Source organism: Ambystoma mexicanum, chromosome 12 (assembly GCF_040938575.1).
Source record: "Ambystoma mexicanum isolate Mex_15411 chromosome 12, UKY_AmexF1_1, whole genome shotgun sequence".
NCBI lineage: Eukaryota > Metazoa > Chordata > Amphibia > Caudata > Ambystomatidae > Ambystoma > Ambystoma mexicanum.
The window spans coordinates 1,063,235,320-1,063,257,369 of record NC_090936.1 but is presented as its reverse complement, the minus strand read 5'-3'; the positions used below and the strand labels follow the sequence as shown (position 1 = coordinate 1,063,257,369).

General features: G+C 44.4%; 1 protein-coding gene across 5 annotated transcripts in view; it reads right to left on the bottom strand.

Moving 5' to 3' along the window:
• The window catches only part of MEST (mesoderm specific transcript), a 272,991-nt gene that overhangs the window by 165,596 nt on the left and 85,345 nt on the right, over window positions 1-22,050 (bottom strand). For all 5 annotated transcript variants that reach the window (XM_069629615.1, XM_069629618.1, XM_069629614.1 and 2 more), the window contains exons 4-5: window positions 10,302-10,379; window positions 6,537-6,673 (exon numbers count right to left, since the gene is read on the bottom strand). In XM_069629615.1, coding sequence (XP_069485716.1) covers window positions 6,537-6,673; window positions 10,302-10,379 — 215 coding nt within the window. The remainder of the gene's footprint in view (window positions 1-6,536; window positions 6,674-10,301; window positions 10,380-22,050) is intronic.

Sequence of the window (22,050 nt, the reverse complement as noted above, 5' to 3'; positions counted from 1 at the left end):
TCCGTAGTCTACCGCCGGCCGCTAATCCATATTTTGCATATCAAACGAATGCAAGAAAGTCTTATTGGCATAACAATCACTTAAAAGAAAAGCCAGAAAAGAAAGGTTACAATTATTATTGCCAAGACAGAAAGGAGGCAATATTGAAGCCATATAAAGACTTGTAGGGCCAAGGTAAAGAGGGAACAATACTGAAGAACAATAGCCACCATTGCCAAAGTAAAGAGGGGGGTAACTCTTCAGAAAGCATATACCCACATGGGCCAAGTAATAAGAGAACGATATAGCAGACAAATTTTAACCAGTATTCCCAGAAGGGGGAAGAGGCAATAATTACACAATACGCCAACAAGCACAGCCTAAACCAAAGAAAGACAAAGGTTATAAGGAGACATTGTAAACAGTTGTGTGATGTGAAATTGAGAGAACAAGAATGGCAGGAGAGAAGCCCTCCTTAGAAGAGCCATCAAGGAGGAGAGGAATATAACCTGCATTGCATGTGGCAAATAGAACAGGGAAACCGACAGCACCAATGTGTATTGTGTCCTCACTGAAGAAGTTGTGAATATCAATGTTGTTAAAAGTCGAGGACTTTACTGAAAGTGTGAAGCAAACCTCACCACAGAGTACTTGAAGTAGTCTTAGAAGCTTTTATCGTAGCAGATGAGTATACCAGGAAAGGGATTGTTAGTGGTAGTCCTGGCAGGTTAGTAAACCAGGAGGAAGGCATTGACATAGTGCATTGTGGTTGTGAAGTAAAGAAAGTGGCAAAGCCACTCTTGTGTTTGATGAACTGTGTTAGAAATCACCCTGACTAGAAAGTGGAAGTGTTTATTACCCAGGAAGGAGAAGTGATTTTGAAACATTGAATATCAGTTGAAAGATAAAAGACTTTGTGTTTATGGAAACATTGTCACGTGCCAAGTGAAAGACTTTTGAAACAATGAGAACTTTATGAACAAAACTTGTTTACAAAAAGGAACTTTATTTTTTACTTTGGTTGGAGACCCTGCTTTGAAGGGGGGGGGGGGGGGATGATTCATCCCAGGTTACAAGGAAACCCAAGAACCAGGTTTTTGTTGAGTACAACTGTTAATTTTGTTGAACCTGAAATGCCATATTCTACCTTCATGAGTTTATTGTATGTATCAGTGCGAGGGCTGTATTCCTTTTATTAGAGTGTTTTCCTTTAGTTCTATTTTAATAGGTATGGGAGAATCCTATTTAGGTTAGGGATAGCAAGGCGTTTATCACACCCATATAAGTTAATAAAATGGCTAATTGTGAAAAACCTTTACCAAGTTGTCCGCCTTGCATTTCTGACCCCTCACAGTCCTTCGTTATAGGCCATCAAGGATGTGAAGTGTAGCAGACTCAATGCTGTGTTCAGGTCTGAAAGCCAGTTTAGAAAGGGTTAAGTAGGTTGTTTGGGTGATATGTTGTTGCAGTTCGGTAGTGACAAAGCGTTCCAGTTTTCTGGTACGGTATGTTAGGGTGGTGATGGGGTGGTCATTTTCAGGGGAACATGGGGGTTGAGAGATTTTGCTTGGCGTGGGGTGAGATTTTTCCAGTTTTAAGTGCAGAGGGGATAATGCCATGTGAGAGACAGGAATTGATAATGTTGAGCCAGTGAGGGTGGTGATGCAATTTGATGCGGCTTGATGTGGACATGCATCATCTAAGGAAGGTTTTGTTTTGGCAGTAACAGTGATGTGGGTGTCTGTGTTGGTGGGGTTGAAGGTGTCCCATGTTTCTGATTATTTGGGAGCGGCGGTGGGTGTGCAAGTTAGGGGGGGGGGCTTGCCTGATGATTGGCATTTTGGAGTTGAAGTAGTCAATGATGGAGTAGTGAATGGTGGTTTGGAGAGGGATTTGACAATGTTGAATAGTGTGTGTGTGTGTGAGAGAGAATGGTGGCAGATTGGAGCTCTTGGCAGTAATGGGTTGCTTAGGCATTGCGCTTGGCTGTTTTGTATTTGTTGTGACAGAGTTTGAGTGTTGTTCTGCGGCCGGGCCTGGGTTCTTTTGCCAGGCTCTTTCTAGGTTTCTGGCTTCATGATTGATAGAGAGGTGGGAGCCTTTGAACCATGGTTGATGGTAGTGGCTGTAGGTTTTTTGTGTTTTGAAGGGGAAATTGTGTAGAGTGCTTGTGTGTCGATGGTGGTGTAATTTGGAGGTATTTACCTGCCTCTGGACATTTTTTCCAATGTTCCCATTGGGCCCAGAAAGTTTTGGGCCAATGATTGAAATTTTAGTCTGCGCAACTGATTTTATATGCATTTTAAAGTCTTAGATTCCACTCCCGACAATGAGAAATGTGTGGCTATAATAATATAACTGCAAAGCCTTTCTGTGTTGGTACTTACTATCAGTCAGAGTTGTACAATGTATTCTAACTTTTGATGGCTTATGGATTTATGTTCTGAAGTGTGATCCCCTTAGCCCCCCCTTCTTGGTCCCACATGTGCTGTGAGATGTGGATCTGCATTATGTATAAAGTATGTTATAGAGATTTAGGAATACAGGGACTATGCTTTGTGTACTGTGTCTAGGATCCCCCTTCTTATGCCATATGCACCGTGTCACCAGATAAGATGGTTATGTAATCCTCACCAGAGGGTTGTGTAAAGATCTCCCCAACTGTCATCTTGTGGCAATATGGGGGTAGATGCATAGTGCACTCTTAGGGCAAAGATTGGGTTTGAGTCTGTGTGAATGTTAGGCAAGATAGTATGCACTACCCTGTGGGAGACTGTGCCAGCCTTGTCCTCTTGGCAATAGTTAACCCAACCTTACTACACAAGTTGGTAGAGTGACTGAGCAGCCAGGCTTATCTCAAGAGGAGACAATTTGAGCTGTAGGGTTATCACACAGAGATTCACAGTGACAGGTATCCAAATAAACACTTACAACAATAATTTATTAATCTAACAGTCAGTTGAATAGGCCTTCTTTAGAAGGGAGCAAAATATGTAACAATAATATACTTCAAAAATACACACTCTCGGTTTCAATAAATCAGTAGATACCCATTTGGGATGGCACACAGATGCTTCCTACACCCTGAGGTGACTTACATAATTAGGACACTGTGGACATTGATATATCACTGACACATTTAGAGTAATGCTGAGGTTAGTGTCAAAAACATAAGATGAACTAAAACAATGGCTAACAAATATTCTTAAACAGGTAAGTATTTTTTGAAACCTCCAATGCTAAGTAAATTAACCCTTTTCCTGGGGGAAAGTTAAAGCAAAAAGTCAGAGGTAAGAAGAGTCTTTCAGAGAGCCAGGACAGCCAATGTTAATTGAACAAAAGTCTAGTTGAGCTAAAGCACTTCTTGCAGGTAAGTAAAAAAGTCTTAGACAATGTTTTAGAAGTCTTTGTAGAAAATGAAATCACTGTAGGGCCACAAGCTGGGAGGCTTGTGAGGGGGGAAAGCTGCAAGCAAATCTGCAAAAGCAACCAAGACAAGTCTCAACTGAGAGCTAGCAAGTCTACACAACTAGAGGTAAGCAAACCCTTAGTTTTACAGAACCTTTGGTTTGAAGAAATTGGTTCCAGGTGGCTTATTTTCCAGTGTAGGTCTGCAGATCCTGTTCATGTGCCTCCCTCGTGTGGACAAGAGGGAGGACGTCTGGGGAATCCTACACTACGAATTGAAGGTCAGTGGCATGTAGAAGTGGATGTCGATGTAGATCAGCAGCACTTTGCGATTTCAGCTCCTTTTGACTCTCGCAAACAGCACCACTGCGGTTCTTGGATACCTTTATGGACTTTCCGTGCATCTGGGATCCAGCACTCTTTTGGGGTGGCTCAGGCTTGGTCAGTCCTGCCTCATGGGAGTCTGGAGGATCTTATTGTAGATCAGGTCTGACTTAAAAACGAGACACTCGATTCTGGTATTCCGCTCCCTGGCAATTGGTTCCTGCAGCAGCAATGGAAGTACAGCCAGCTCCGAGAGGATGTCCACACAAGTTCGCTTTGGGGTCGATTGGTCCCACCAACCCAAGGGAAGAAGTTGTCCTTTGCAGGGCTTCTCTAGTCGAGGTGAATTCAGAGCTTCAGCAATGAAGCAGGGCTTCACCCGGAAAACCAACGGTCCAGGAGTTGCAGCAAGCGTCTCTTCCAAGTTCTTCGGATTCCTTCATCCAGTGATCGACTCTGCCTTCCAAGCAAAAAGCCTTGCCTTTTATGCAGGTTTCTCCCATTCCTGTGCAGCCTAGCTGTCAATCACACAGCAGGGTGGCTGTCCTCCAAGGACAGCCAGCCAATCATCTTTCAGTGCATTCCTGTAACCAAAGGGATTAAGCACAGGGAGTTTCGGGCGCCTCCCTCACTTCCTGGCCTGCCAGACATGCTGGAGCCAGAGGCAGGCTTCACTGGTGAATCCCGCCAAAGACAAAACAAACAAAGGGACCAAATCGGGTTTGGCACGCAGAGTAAATCTCAAGAAGGGCCTTTCCAACAAGAAATTACAAGAAAAGAAGACCATGGCCATTTTGACAAAATGGGCACCCATGAGTGCTTTACTGCAGCTGCAATTGCAGCCCGCGGTAGAAACAAACAATGGTAGGGAAAAGTAAACCACTGCCACCAGCCATTAATTGTAGAAAGGGTAACAAAAAGGTTACTTGAGAAACTAGAGAAAGAGGATACTAAGTAACCCCTCCAGCACCATATTGTAAGATAGTGTGTGCTGGGTCTAGAAAGTTACATAATGTAAGTAAATTCAGTTTCACTTCAGTGCTTTTGGAAACAGTAGTTTCACCAAGAGAAGGTAGCTAAGAGACTTCCCTTTGCCAATGCACTGAAGGTGCTGTGTGTCACAATGTAAAGATGATGCCTACAGAGTTTGTCAGACTCCAAAGTCAAATGAAACACAGAGTCCAAATCACAGAAAAATACATGTGAGAGTGGGAAAAGGTCTCACTCTCTCCAGGTTAGAAATTAAAAGTCCTAAAGTCCAGCAAAAGAGCTGGTGGTCTCTAAGGTAGAAGGGAATTCGCACATTTCTGAGAATTCTCCCTAACAGTGATTGATTGTGTAAGCCTGACCTGGTTTTAGCTGCCTCAATGGGAAGAGTAACAGACCTTGGAACCTCATATAGAGAGCTGTATCCAACGTTTTAATAATAAATGGGTGATCTCCTTGCCAACAACACAGATCCCAGACTCTTTCTGTGTATGGTCTCCAACATACACCTGGACGAGTAGGCAGCACTTTCCCACGCAAAACAGGTGTTAAGTCAAGTCTGAGATAATTAGGGGAGAAATCATGCTGGAAGCCTGGAGACAGCCAGGCCCCGCACAAAGTGGATGCAGAGTGAAATCAGACCTCACATGAGCAAACAACCAAATACAAGGCCATTTAAATCTTCAAAAGGCACATGCTGAGCCAATAGGTAGTGCACTTTTACACCAACCAGGGGGACTAAATGAGGTTTCAACAGGCCGTGACCAACATCAAACACTATTAGAAATGTGTAACCCCCACGGATAAAAAGGCTGAACCAAAATGTAACAAGAGCGCAGTAATCCAGAGCAAGAGAAGAGGAGAAGAAAGATGGATAAGGAACCAGCACCGAGATTGAAGAGGGGGCATGCTTTGCAAGTAATATCTACTGCTGCATCAGAGAAAGCAGAGAAGCATAACTGTGCTGTAGCTGCTACACTGACAGTGTGAGAATATTTGCGAGTTTGAAAGCACACTGGGAGCAATTTCCCCAAGAATGTCGTGCCAGAGCCATCATGATGCCATATCCACAGATGAATAGGGAGCTGGGCCCTATATCACTCAGTGCTTACAATTAGCGAGCCGAGGGCTAAAACCTTGTGATTGTGTTCATGTGGTGTTAAGAAGCAAGCCAAACAATGAGATGGAGTTTTGGCAAGAAGGATGCTGGACGCTACATTTTCGACACTGTGTCTAGAGAACCGGCATCACTTCAGAGCACCTTTCTGTGCTCGTTCTGTGTTCTGCTGGCCCACCACACAATTAAATCTGAATTGTCCACTTTAGCCCCAATCATCAGCTACATTGGAGAATCTTTCCCAATAACTGGAAATCCTGAGCTATGCTACAAAAAGCTTGATGCAGCTATTCCCCATATACTATTGAAACATTAAGGACTGAATCGTGTCCATATAGTCTTTTAGAAAAGACTACATGGACACTGTCTCCTTCAAATTAGGTAACGCACAGCCAAACAAGTCTTCACTGCTTTCTAAGAGAGAAACAGAATTCTGATGCTAGAGGAAGGGTGAAGGCATTCTAAGTGTACAACTACCAAGCAGACAGACAAATGTAAAATTAGTTTAAATCTAAGACTATAATGGAAAAGTGGATTAGGATTATTCACCAGACAGCAGCCGTTTTACTTCATTAGGCTTATTAGTTCTGTATGTGGGCTTTCAAGTACAATGCAGATTGCATGTTACTACACGATAGGGCATACTGATATTGCCTCATATTCTAGTGTGTATGCATCTAACAGTTTAGGTACATGCAAGTGTCTTGATGCGAGTAACAACCTGTAAAGCAGCTCCTGAGCGACTGTATCTCCATAATCATGAGACAGAAGGTTCACTTTCTGGTTCTGGAGGCCCAGGTGCTTCATCAGGGCTTCCACGATGCTCGCTTGCTCAAAAATCGAATAGCGATGGAGCCTCTGCATGCAGAAAAATAAAATGCCAGAATGAGACCACCACATTAAAGTTTTTTGTTTGTCCTTGCAAACACTGAGACTTGCATTATATCTGCAATATAGACATACTAATTATAGTGTGAAAAGACATGCCACGTTTCCACTACTGAATCATACATGCTATTGACTTTTCTATGAAAGTCCCTTTTTGTCTTGATATGAAAAATTATGGTCAATTAGGTATGATGTTGCTTGTATTACCTTTAGAACACGATGACACAAGCTATAGGACTTCTAACAAATAAGTCAACTTGCCAGGCTGACCTTTCATATGCATGACATTAAGAGAAGAGGTTAAATGCAAAAAGAAAGATTTCAAAACCGCAATAAGGTAAATGTAAACACAAATGATCGAGCAATGCAGGTCAAAAGTTCATGTCCTCTCAAAAACAGTTAATGTAAGCAAAACGTTTTAACAGCCAATTGAAAAGGGCTTCAGAACCCAAGGAAGCCACTGGAGGAGGTTGTCTCCACAACAAAAAGGGGATGAATAAAAACAGATTCCTATTCCAACAAAGACAATAGGTGAATCAAAGACTCTGCCACGCTGCAGTTAAGAGGCATGTTTAGCCATTTAAATCAAATCAATATGTTAGAGGGCCATCTTCAATCAACCCAAATATAACACAAGGAAGCTTTAGCTCAACTCCATAGAAGAAAATGCTTGCACACAACATAAATATATGTACGGATTGTATTGTGATGGCTACAATATTGTTGAGGTCACAGGCCAACTTAAATAGGAAACTGAAACTTACTGTCCTCTAACCTTGGACCATGTACATGGAAGTTCACCAAACTGGGCGCACCTCAAGTTATGCTACATTATAGTGTGCATTACACATTTGGGCTCAAGTTCATCACCGCTTTCATAGATAAACAGCACAGGACAAAACTCCACATTTTTCACTTTTAATAGAATGGGATCTCCCATAGACCCAAAAAAAAACAATTTTCGGGATGGAAGTCTTGAACCGGTCTGTTGCAATTTTTCAAGATATTCAGCATTGACCTAGCCCTAATAGATGAATGCCTCAAAATTTCAGAAATCGTAATCTACAAAAATCGGACTGCCACAGTGTAGCCATCGTGAAAAAGAAAACCCATTTGGGGATATGAAAATCAGTTAAAAATAGACTATTCCGTCTAATCCCATTCCATGTGGTCCTTCTCATTCCACTGCTAGCAGAACAGAACAAAGATAAGGTGAAAAAACAGAAACCTGTTTAAGAATGCTGGAGTCAGTTAAAATAGACAAACACCTCTCAGTCCTCTCCTTCCGATTATTCTCAGCCCACTGCTAGCAGAGAAGCTCAAAGAGAAAGAGAAACACCATACGCGGACACCAAAAATCCTTCAGCTTCAGCTAAATAACGTCATCACATGCACATATGTTTAGAAGACCACATCAAATAGACAGAGAAAAGAAAAGGGCCATTCGGTGTGTGGACTCTAGGTGTTTGCAAGCACTTCTTCCGAAACATACACAGATGTGGATTTAAATGTATGTACAGATGACTTACAAACGCATACACACTAATCAGACATAACGAAATCACAGATTTTTTCAAACGCTGCAAGGTATAACACATCCACACCCTAAACACACTTTGTACAACACACACTTCACAAAAAGAGGGAATCAACTGAAGTATGACTGCCAAGGCAGTGTTACTACAAAAGATTCCCTAAACTGGGTTGAGTTTTCCCCCCTAGACAGTGTGCCAATAATACATGCTGGTGACAGTCTACTTTGTTTAAAGGCTGTACCGATATGTAGCCATTTTACGAACCGTACACATTTGCTCCATGAACAAGACCAAAATGTCTGCCTGGTGTTTAAGCCCTGCCACCTGTCCATTGTCTTTACGGGCCCCCTTTTTATGCAATTCACTGCAGGAACTGACATATTTGGTTGTTTGCCCACGTGAGCTTAGACTGTGGGCTCACAATGGCTTCCCTGACTTAATGGAATCGAGCTGTGGCTGGCTGAGGGTCTGCCAGACACCTCAATCCACATCCGTGGGCCTCCACTGATTGGGAGGCCACAAAATGCGTGAACGGTGGTGCATGCATCGCAATACTAGGGCTGGGGTCACATCCAGCGTTGTGCATGTGTATAATTGTAGTAACCTAAGCGACTAGAGTTAACTGTCTCGTACTGCTGCGGAGTACTTGAAATAAGACAAAGACGCTATGGGTCCTTGCCAGAAGCTCTGCTGCTGGAACACCTGAACCGCCTGAAGGTAAAAGTTTGCTATTTCTCGATTAGATGGATCCTGCCTTCACTTGATCCAGCGGAAACAGTTGTGTCCTTCATCTCAACTGCTGGTGTGTGCTCCCCTGAAGATCCTGGCCATATGCATCACTGACTCAGAAGTGAGAGACGATGTGCTCCTGGAGACCAGACAGCATTGCTTCTGCTGTTCAGAAGCTCTTGCTCCATCCCTGGAGTTGCCGGGACAGACTCTGCAACTGATCCTTTCTCCGAGTCTTCTCGGTCCTGTCCTGCAGTGCTGGTTCTAATCAGAGCATCTGCCTACGTGCTACTGTGTCTGGGTCACCAATGTCAGTGTTGTATCATGGATGGTCGTATGACCCTTTTCTGCATAATTTATTTCATCATCCCGTTACGAGGTGCACTTTCTTCAGTCCCTGTTGCCCAGAACCGCACCCTTTAGCAACCAAACATTTGAAATGACCTTGCACTCCCCCCAAATCCCCAGTCCCCTGCATGAGAGATTCCACACTCAAGTAGCCTTGCCGATATATTGGGGTCGTCCAACTCTCAAATTCACAGATGGTCTTTTTTTCTATCCCAGAGCACCTTGCCTGCAGATCCTGCTCCGGAGTACCAGACCACAGCATTTTCTGCATCCAAAGATGATCTTCTTTGCAATCTCCTTCGGTTAGCCGGTTTTGTGATTATTCTTGATCTGGATCTCCTTTGGGTGGGTGCTTGTTCGACAACAGCCAAAAGAACTGCTACTTTACTGCTCTCTTTGGAACGAAGTACATTTTAAGCATGTCACTTTATAACCAGGAGTTGCCTATTATCTTTGTTGAACTCTATGGACAAACCTCAAAAACTCTAAGCAATTCTAAAATATTGAAACATATAACTGTTCAATCTTTCTTGACTTTTGGTTTGTCTTTTTGGGGTCACCTTGCTGCTCATAATATGTCATTTTTATTTAAGTACTTACTGGATTGTAGATATTTCTTTTATGCAAAAGGTTTTACAAGGAGTATATTTTCCATAGTATAATGTGTGGACAGTCTTATTGTGTGCTTATGTGAGCCCCTCAGAGGGAATACTTGACTGCTCTGCCAGCTACACTTGTGAGAGTCAGGAATAATTTAAGGGAATCCTTGCCAATCACTAACCAGTTGATCTTCCTAAGCCATAAACAGAGAACTTTGGAACCACATGCTTACAATTTGTCACTTCTGGATCGATTTTGTAAATAGAACGGTGTTGACCAAACAACTACCACAATAAAAAAGGCAATGAATGGTCAAACCTCCACAACATACTTCCTAGGGGATGGAGGGCATACTGCCGACCTTAACTAGCTCCACGTGTGCTCACCGGCTTGTCGCTGAAACCAAAGCCTAGGAAATCCAAGGCTATCACTCTGTGAAACCGCTGTGTCAGCCCTTCCCAAATCTGTAAGACAAGAGGCATCAGAGAGGGGAGTTAAAACTGTGCAATGAGCCATTAGAATAAACAAACACCTGATACGTTATCTCAGCATTATTATTATTACAATTTCTCAAAGTCCCACATCAAAGGTTACCTTCTGTATCCCCATCATTTATAGGGGAGCAGGCAAAATGGCAAAACAGCTGGGAAGGAGGAGCCACTTCAGCATGTTGACAGGAAATCTTGGTGGTACTCTGTGGCCGCAAGGTGACTCCATCCCAGTGTCCCATCAAGAATCAATCCATGCAACATCGATTGATAACCATCATCCTAAATAAATCTCATCATTCAGGCTACAATAGTCTGGCATCTCCAGACAACTCGAAATTACTTCTTTTCACATTTCCCTAAAACCTCCTGGGCTTTCCTTACCTGTGCTAGGACAAACTCCATCTTAATGGGCTCTCGGCTTGGCATGATTTTACAGTATTGTCTTGGGAGGATAGCTCAGGGGCAATGCGTTTGATCCCCGGGTCCGCGCTTAGAAACCTCTGGGTATTAAGGGCGTTATAAATAACCAATTATACATTTTAAGAAATAAATCAGTATCTTTTGAATGCATGGTAGCCCTTTTGTTTTGTGTACAATCCTCTTTCTTGAGGCATCGGTTATAATTGCGCTTCTATTGTCCAAATCCTGCAACAAGGTAAGAACTCTATTGCCCCCAGCAGCAACTCCCACTGGACCGTTGGTGAGGAGTCCGGATGCTGAATTTGGGCAGAGGGTGCCAGAGGTGGGTCTTGATTGGTTGCCTGCTACGCTCTTTGCCATCAGCGTAATCCCTACTACAAACAGGGGACTGCTTTCATTCTTCCCATTGTTTGGGGATTCCCTTTGACAGTTCTACTGAACTAGGTAGGTGATACCCAGGGCTCCACTGTTAGAAGCACCATAGAGAAAGGTTAATTTGCCACCCCTGGGTGGGATATTTATGCTTTGCCTCCAGCCACAGGAGTATGCCGCTTTAGAGTAACACGTAAAGCAGAGCTTCCCTGCACCCTGTGCCACCCCTCAAAAAGTATGTATTGGGAAGGTGGTATGTGTCAGGACCCTTTAGCCATACCTACTGCAGCCTTCCGGGGTTCATCCACATGAATATTCAGTGTGCTGCACCACAGGGACAACTGGGAATATGGACCTGTGGTGATAGCCAAACCAGGAGGACCGTCACCAGTTTTCCAAACACTTGTGTCACTCTGTCTTCTGTCGACCGGCTGCACTTAAGGTGTTGCCTGCTCGACCACAACTTCAGCAGTTCTGTCAGCTGCATATGGGCTCAGCCACTGGCACGTCATCTGCTATCATTATGCATCAATAGGGGAGGGGAGTGGAAGGGAGTTGAAGTTGTGGGCCCATCTCTGTTCAGAAGCCCACTGTAACACAACGAGCAGGGCCCTATATGCCCCTTTGGGTTTTCCATACTTTTCTGCCTTCAGGGGAGGGGACTAGGCTCCGGCAGCACAGAAGAGGCTCTGGGTTGCATGTCCTGAAGTTTGGCTAGCTTCAACGCACACCTGAAACATTTCTTTTTATAATTGAATTCCATAACTGCCAAGCATCAGCAGAGTGTTGTAAAGTTGCCTAAAGTGGACTACTGTTGTCAGTATTGTATGGGAGCGAGGGGTCCTCAGGCCCCCTCGCGTCGTACGCTCCTCAGTACAAGGCTTGGACCGCGTGCCTCCAGTAGTGGTATTGCCCCTTGCCCTTATGTATTTAACCACGGTTGACTGCTGCATAGATGGGACAACTGAGCAGGGCACGGGGCATCCATTTTTTGTGCCCCCTTTTGACTCCATCTTGGGCAAACAGGCCTCACTGCGATAGTACAGCAATGCTCAGCTCCTCTTTCCACCGCAGCAGCGAAGGACAGAGAGGCACACACAAGGCGCACAGGCAGCTGGCTGGCCCCCACCCTTGCACTCCCCCTGCAAAGGAAAAGCTCTGCGCTTCCATTCTCACGCTGAGGCTGGAGAAAGTTGCAACAATCAATATGCTCCTCCTCAGATCACAGTTTGCCTGAAAACCGGCATGTGAACCAAGATGAGCTAAGCACTTTTTGCTCGATTCGTTCTCATAAACGTGCAAGCCACCCACCCCCATTAAAACAATTTATTGCCATCCTGACCCTGCACCCCCTGTAAGGTATTTCTTTCAAGTGCCAGAACCTCGCCTGTGCTGCGAAACCCACCCAACACACCCACTACTAACCTTAAGCATTTTTATTATTAAATATGCTTTTACTTGCACTAATGAATTTGAAACCTAGAAAGAGATGCGAAACATAGCCTGATTCTTTTTACATGCACAATAAAGGTCAAGGCCTTCAATTAAAGCCACGAATGACCAAATTGTACTAACAATAATCATTGTGTGTAACTTATGTAGAAATGTGACAAGTAGCATAAAATGTTTTAAATAATTTGTCTTTTAGCATGCAACAATACTAGCTTAGGTAGTGACCACAGTGACCGGACCCTGACCTGCATGGAGCGCAAGATGTTTGACGTCCGTCAGCTACTCAGCCAACCAGGAGGAAGAGATGCTACCCACACCTACAGCATCACACCGTCTGGCCAATCGGGTCCATTTAGTATTTTTTGTTAGAGTTACTTTAACTAATATAAATGTTGGCACTGATGTAAATGAGTTAGAGTTTTTTGGGTTATTTCCTAGCTGGAGAAATAAACCATTCTTTGAACTCTTGCAGCCGGGTCTCAGTGCCTCTTTCCCCGACAAGGGGTTTTGCCTGTTATTTTATTTCTTTTTTCTCTCACACGTAGTAAGACGGGGAAAGGCGCCTACATTTTTTGGTGACCCCCGCGACGTGATTTAGAGAGGTGCCTTGAGGCCTGCGCCGCCTAGCAGCGAGATCCAGGGAGCCCCCCAGCAGAACCATTGCCTCTGCGGCTGACCAGACTGTGCACACCAAGAAGAAAGGGTCAAGGGTTCCCGGTTGACGAATACCCGATCGAAAGCTGCTCGCCAAGGCAGGCCACGGCTTGGTTGGGGGATGGACCTGAGCGAGATCCGGCCGCGAGCGGCGACCCTCGGAGTACCTGACTGGACACGTGGAGTCCCGGCTGCAAAGACCCCAAAAGAAGGTAAGGGGGAAAATACGGGAAGAAGGGAATTAGCAACAAAAGGGAAGGTAGCCAAGAATAGGGTCTGCGTGAGTGACAGTGAGGTTTTTCTGCTCTATCCTTTATATGGCCATTAGGTGTTGTAAGAAGTGAGAAAAAGAAGAGAAGTGGTATCCTAGCCCGTAGGGGGTAGAAGGTGGCGCTGCATAGCATTTGTCCCGACCAAGTGCAGAATAGAGATAAAGAGAAAAATAGTAGGGGTCTCGTGTAGACTCGGAGTAGTTTTTAGAATATTCTTTTTCCGTGGAATTAAGAAATCTTGAGACATAATAAAAGGTGAAAGAGGGGGGGGGTGAATGCGAAATAGTGAATAGTATAGGGAAGAAGAAAAAACAGGATCAGTAACTGGAATAGGGAACGAACAAACGCGCGCAGGCAGTACATGTGTATGTTGCATGATTATATGTTTGTTGGTCTGCTTTTATGTATATGTCTTGTTGAACACGCTAAAGTATTTTAACACAAGTAATTGTGATCGATACAAGGTAAAGCAGAAGAAATAAACTGAGAGGTGATCAGGTAACACCTCTCAGAAAGCTAACGTGACATATGGCAATTGTGAGCATTGATTATTTCTACATATTGTAAATGAAATACAAGCAAGAGGTGGGAAGAGATTCAAAAGGTACTAGAATACACCAGAAAGAAAGAGACATTGCCATGGGGGGAGTAACACCACTAGCACTTATTTGCCAGCACCTTCCACTTCATAGCGACAGAATACAGAAGTATCACGATCAGTGGATCACTGAGATAAAGGGAGACGGGGTTACACCAATTTGGCCAGAAGGAGGATCATTTGACAAAAGAGTGTTGGACCTAGTATCAACACATTTGCTAGCGCGATACAAAGGGAAACAGTTACAGAACCGGAGAGAAGTGTTAGATTTATGGCAAATGTTTGAGGACGTTTCCCCCACGGCAGAGGTAGGTACAAGCCGAATGACAGAAAAGCAGAAAAACCCTGAAGAAGTGGGTGGGACACCAAATAGGGAATGCTCAACAACTACAACCGAAAACGAAGTAACAAAAATCTATCCCTTAATGACTAGGCCAGCGGTAGGGTTTAGTGAACCCCTGTATATACCACCCACCGCCACTGCCCAGAGCGGGGCAACAGCCTCCGAACCTCCACCATATGACAAAGGAGGTCTGTATTGCCCCACGAGTGCGCCTCCTGTGGATATAGCACGTTTAACAGGTGATTTGGACCGTCAGCTAGCACAAGCACAAATGGAAATAACACGGTTAAGAGCTTTATGTGACAAAGGGCAAATGCTGCCGGGGGAGGGGAGGTACCCCCGCTGTCATTGGCAGATCTCACAACCCTGATAGGGGCAGCAAGCAACGCCACCACAGCAGCCGCGGTATCAGGGCAGTCTACAGTATCGCAAGGGACGTCATCGCAGCAGAGGCAAGAACAAGAGTGGCAGTCAGGACAGTTTCTGTTCCAATTGAATAACAAGCCAGTGAGAATTATACGCCCAAATACACCAGAGTCAACAAAGTGGAGACCAGAGTGGAAGACCAGGAAGTGAACCCAAGGAATACTGGGAGGATAATAACGAGTTAGAGTCAGAAATAGAAGAAATATGGGACGATTTAGATGAATACGAAGAGGCAGCTGCCACGGAGGGATCCCCACTGCCAAACCACCATTACCCAGACACACTATCGCCACCATTATGGCAAGGTAGATTAAGACAACAAACAGGGAGAATAGGAAACATATTGGTAAGTAAAGCGAAAAAAGGGAAGACAAGCAGAACGGGAAAGAAACAAAAACTACAAATGCCACTGATACATAAAGGAGAAGGTAGGCCAAATTACATTCCGTGGGCCCAAATGGACAAAACCAACCTGTTAAAACTCCTCCCCCCGCTGACGGGAGGGGCAGGTAAGTGGATACATGTATTTGAGAAAAACATGGCAGGCGTGCCGTTAGCTATAGGTGATGTAAAAAGTCTATTAGTTTCAGCAATCGGGGACCAAGCAGACACAATCTGGTAAAGGGCAGGGTTCCCGGGAGTAACAATGAGCTGTGACCGACACGATGGATCACCATTTAACAATGTTCGAGCACAAGTGTGGGACGCATTGCGGCGTGCATTTCCAGACGTTCCAGATTTACATGCAGTAATGCAAGGTACAATGGAGGAGAACGAGGATCCTGCGCAATTCATTTTGCGAGTGCAAGATTTATGGAGAAGCGAAACTGGTACAGCACGGAATCAATCAACAGCTTTATTCTATTTTATCATTAAAAAGGGGTTTTCAGAAAGAGGTGCAGAAGGCCTTGGACAAAATAGCAGGGATCAAAGCCGAAGGGTGGCCTGAAATTCAGAGCATAATTGTACACCACTGGAGGAGGATCAAAGAGAAGGAAAAGGAGGTCTCGCAAAAGAGGCTGGCTGACAAAGCAAAATTAGTACAGACGAAATTAGAGTAGGTCGCTGCCAGTGCAACAGCAGACAGAGGAAACGAAGGAGAAGAAAACGCGGGAGGAAGGCCCGTCGGGATAGCAGCGTAGTGGGTTGGAGAGGACCAAGGGCAGTGGAACGGAGAGGACAACCATGCCAAGGATCGCAGTGGCAGAACAGGCCGGCCCAAGGAAGAGGTGGGTACCGCGGGCAAAGGGGAGGATACAGAGGAATGGGAAACAGAGGGTATGGTGGGCAAGGACCAAGGGGAGGACAACAGGGGTCGTGTTGGAATTGTGGAAGATGGGGACATTATTCACGAGATTGTAGAATGCGACCATGAGGGTATTTTCAACAGCACCAACAGCCCATGAACATGGGTGGGGCTGCCCGCACCCAGGTAGCCCTTGTGGAGCTCCAATGGGGAGGGGGGGGGACAACAGGATCAATACTGCTATGACCTCCAAATGAAACAGAGACAGCCAGCCCCACAACAGCAGCAACAGCAGCAGCAGCAGCCACAACAGCAAAACGCACTACAGCCCATGGCAAGACAAAACCCAGTAGGGAACATAAACAATAACCTTTTTGCAGTGGCTGCAAACGGTGCTCCTGCACCATACCGCGGCGTAACGGTCGTGGGTGACAACGTTTTTTCAATGCCAGGTCAGCAAAAATACCAAGACTAGGACAGCCCACAGGGAGCACTTGCGTGTCCAGTCCTATCCACCACACAAAGTGCAAATGAGGAACCACCTGTGGCGGCAGAGATCGGAAAAAAGCAGTTTTTCTTTATGGTAGACTCTGGAGCAGAAAAATCATGCCTCACGGAAGGGCGGTTTCAGCTCTCGGGAAGAAATTTGGAGACGCAGGGGTTCTCTGGGGCTATTTTAAAAGTTCCTTATACAAAAGATCTTGATGTAACAGTGGGGGGAAAAACAGTGCGTGCACCCTTATTGTATTACGAAGACGCGCCAATCAATTTGATGGGACGAGACCTACTCAGTAAGCTAAACATGACCATAGCCTTTACTGAAAGAGGAATAGTGTGCTCAACGCCAGGGGTATGCCCCGTACGGGCACTCTTGCTAATAAGTACGATTACAAAGTAAGTTGCAGTAAGAGGGATTCCCATTGACATGGACATGTTCGTCTATGGAATACAGGTATTAGCCCGAGTAGTGCCTGAAATAACACAAAAAGAGTGGAGAATACCATCCGATTTCATATTCCGCCCAATCACACCAACAGATGTAGTGCCAGGCACAATTATGTCTATAGACATTGAGGCAGTTCAAGTTTCCAACAAACGCATTGTGGTCATAGGCCTGGACACGCATGGATGCGAGTGAAGAAGTGTGCTATGCATAGAGCCAAACATAATGCTAAAAGATATTACTGATGAAGAATTGTTTACTGACTACAAAGGGGATGGAGAAATAATAATGGAAATAAGCATACCATGTGACATTATGATTCAATACAGAGAAATACACAACCCACTCATGGCTAACATAAAAGCCCCACTGACAATATTTGAAGAAGACATGGCCATGGTAGCACCTGAAATTTGGACTACGGGACCACACGATGTAGGATTGTTGCATGAGGTAACTTCCATAAAAATAAAACTGAAACCAGGTGCCCTCCCACCCAGAGTGAAACAATACCCAATATCCAAAGAAGCAAAGGAAGGTATTAGAGAAACAGTGAATGCACTCCTAAGCCAAGGGATCTTAGTGCCATCAACTTCCCCATGCAACACAGCGATTTTTCAAATTAAGAAAGCAAAAGGAGGTCTGTGGAGAATGGTCCAGGACCTCCGCCCACTCAATGACGTCATCCAAAAAGTTCCCTTTAGTGCCTAACCCATCATCAATATTGTGCACTACACCAAAAGAGGCAACTTGCTTCACTGTCATTGATCTGAAAAATGCCTTTTTCTCTGTGCCACTCGCACCAGAGTCACAGTACCTTACAGCTTTTACATTAGGAAACAACAGATATGAACATCGCAGACTCCCACAGGGGTATTGCGAAGGCCAGAGCTTTTAACAGAGTACTACGAGAAGACATTGGCAACATAGATGTAGGGAGCACCATAATACAGTACGTAGACGATTTACTCGTCTGCAGCAGAACAGAAGAAGAGTGTAGAGAAGACTCGATAACACTGCTTACCGTTTTGGCTGCCAAGGGATACAAGGTGGACAAAGGAAAGTTACAATACTGCCTTGCTGACGTTGTGCATCTTGGCCAGCAAATATCTAAAGATGGAAAAATAATATTACCAGACAGAGCAGCAGCCATTCGACACATTATCTTACCAAAAACAGTGAAGGACATGCAGAAATTTCTTGGCATATGTAACTATTGCCGAGCGTGAATCCTTGATTACGCAGCATACACACGGCCAATGCTACAAGCACTAAAAGAAGCACAAAAGAACAGAGCCCCAATAAAATGGACACAGGAGACAATTGCTCAATTCTCTCGATTAAAAGACCTTATTTCAGACGCCCCAGTCCTTGCAAATCCAGATTATGAAAGGGAATTTTTCCTGTTTTCACACAGCAATGGAACATTAATGACAGCAGTATTGACACAAAAGACATCACTAGGCCACAAACCATTAGCGTACTACAGTGGAATATTAGACCCAGTGATGCAGGGACATTTCGCTTGCGAACAGGCCCTCGCTGCAGCGGCCTTCGCCATTGAGAAAAGTGCCACGATCGTAATGGGATGTTCAGTGACGCTATATGCGGAACATTCGTTATTTGCTATCTTCGAAAGATCAAAATCTACCCTCACAACACAGAGAGCCTCTGCTTATGAAATAATAATAACAAGTCCAAATGTACATGTTGTCAGATGCAAAACAGTGAACCCAGCTACCTTTATTACAGAGCCATGCACAACTGAGGATTTACAGGAACACGATTGTAGCACATACGAGGGAGAGGGCGATGACATTCCCAAAGCAAGCAAAAACGCCCTTACAGAAAGTGAAATATATTTCATAGACGGGTCAGCATCCATAAATTCAGAGACAGGAGAGAAACATGTGGGGATGGCAGTAGTGCGCATGGAAGAAGACACATATGAAGTGATTGTGCAAAAACGCCTCCCCTCACATTACTCTGCACAAGCAGCCGAACTGACTGCGCTAATCAGCGCGTTACACACAGCCAAAGGTTGTGCCGTGACCATATATTCAGATTCAGCTTATGTTACCACCACAGTTCACTCAGGGCTACCACGTTGGCGAAGGAGAGGGTTCAGAAGAGCAGATGGGTCCCCTGTACAACATGCCACGTTGCTAAATGAACTAATGGAAGCTTTAGCAGAACCATCGGTAGTAGCGGTGGTTAAATGCCAAGCCCATACCCATAACACAGACGCCGTCTCATTGGGGAACGCGGCAGCCGACGCAGCAGCGAAAGAAGCCTTGTACTTCAATAAGACACCAACATCCAAGTACATTGTAAAATCAACTACAGCAGAACAACCAACAGATGCATACAGTAACACGCCCATAGCACAATTGATAGAACTTCAGAGAAGAGCCCCACCGGAAGAGCAGGAGTTGTGGGGCAAACGAAGGTGTAAGCAATCAGCCACAGATCTCATTTGGAGACAGGAAACGACAGGCAAGGTAGTGATGCCCGTAGAATTATTAGAAGTAGCATTCCAACAAATGCATTTTCCAGCTCACGTTGCAAAACAACACATTGCCTCAGATATTCAAGAGGATTGGTTTGTTCCTAATCTACATGAATACTTAACTAAATTTGTGATTGAATGTACTACATGCCAAACTTACAATTCAAGAATGACATTGCTAACTCTGCGTGGCACTTTGCCACGGCCTACAGGTCCATTTAGAGAACTACATATCGATTACGCCGATATGGGAGAAAGATGTAATGGAGCAAGATACTTGATTGTGGTGGTATGCCCTTTTTCACGGTGGGTGGACGCGGACCCCTGTCCCCATCCTGATGCAAAATGTGCTGCCAAGTTCCTTGTGCGAGAAGTATTCTCACGGTGGGGAATCTGTGACGTGATCCGTTCGGACAACGGCACGCACTTTGTAAATTACCTCTTCAAAGAAGTGACCTCCCTTCTGGGGGTGAAACACAAATTATGTTTGATTTACCATCCAATGGCCAATGAAGTTGTGGAGGGGATCAACGGGCTGCTTAAAAGAAATTTATCGAAATTATGCAGCACGTTGAAGAATAATTGGGTATATTGTCTGCCCCTAGCACTGTTCCAACTCAGAAACCAACCATGCAAGGGCCATCATTTAAGCCCGCACAAAATCTTGACGGGAAGGAGAATGCACACACTGCTCTCCCCTGTTAGGAGAGCGTCTGATGCGCACAGGGCTGCCACAGTGCTGGGAGAAGAATTTAAGGAATACCTAACACAGCTAACGCGCACAGTACGCAGCATAGCAAAACAAATTGTTTCACCATTTACTGAAGATGTAGCAACAGACACCTCCATGCCGACAGCAGACAGCCCAGAGGGGCCTTTAATGCCAGGGGAGCAAATTCTTGTTAGAAACTTTGTGAGAAGGTGGAATTCACCAAGATTTCATGGTCCATACACAGTGGTGTACAGCACCCCAACTGCAGTTAAAGTCACAGGGTTGAAATACTGGGTGCACTTCTCAGACGTAAGAAGGGCACACAGTGTTACACCTCCCCAAAATGAACCTGACTGTGTGAAAGCCACCACTGGCACAGGTTGACATGACGACAATTGCAAATCAAGACAGGGAAAGTATAGGGGAAAAGCAAAGGTTTTATATATTTTTGTCTTACTCTCTCTCTTTTTCTTTTCATATAAATCGTGTTGTTTTTTCTATTTTTTCCTAATTTATTCCATGATGAAATGAAAAGGAATTGTTACATGCCTAACTGAGTAAAGAAATGAATAATTGCAATTATTTTTCTTCCATGTGACTTAACGAATTTGTCTCGCCCACATAGGTTCAACATGAGCCAATGCGACGAAATGGCTGAGCAAGCTGAAATGTTAGATAGAAATAGGGATGCCACTAGGACCAGTAGATTAAATAATTTGGAATGTGTTATAAAATATGCTGCCATATTATTTGCAATAATGATTTATCTTATTTGGTATAATGTTGTTTTATATGTGGCAAATGAAATTAACAAAGGGGGGAGCGGAATTGATATGACAAAACCAGGATCTAAACTAATATGGATTCAAACAACTGCTATTTTGAAGGATACTTATAACATTAAATTGAATGATAAAAATATAACATTGCCCCTTTTACAATTGCACGTAAACCAAACTGCTATTCCATTGTTGAATAATACTGGAGCCAAGGAAATAGAGCTTGGATGGAATGTAAATGATGATTACTATACACACATGTCACAATGAACAACAGATGAAGCATGGTCTAGAATATTCCCGCTGCAATATTCACTAGTTGGTACCCAATTAAAAAACAGAAGGAGGAGAAAAAGGGGGGTGGGAAAAAACAGATACAATATTTATCATAACTTGGGGTTAGATGAAATAGAGGACCCCCGACACCCTGACCAATCAAACAAATGGTATTCAGACATGAGCGCCGCAGCAAAGCAAGCAAGTAATGAAAGTTGTTACGTTTGCTCACTTATTCCCCATGCAACTGGAACCCCAAAAATGTTAATCCCACAGGAAGTACCCTTGTCTGAGGCCCAATGTTTGATTCATATGATGCTGTGTAGAATAAAAGACATTTCAAGCACACACAGTCACTATGGAAAAATTGGAAAACGAACAAACTTGCACTAGCAGACGACAAGGGGTAATATGCCTCCAGGAGCCAATTTTCGTTATAAAAGGCACAAGATATGCAGATGACAAGTGGCATGATGAAACGATTGAATGCAAAGCTGAGGGGCTTCGAGGGCTGCCAGATGAAACATACGAATGGGTAAAAGAAACGTGCATCCCCATCTGGACACAGCATATCACCAAGCTGACATGGGTCACACCCCTGGAGAGACCCATAAAGATTCAAAAGGAAATACCGCACAAACT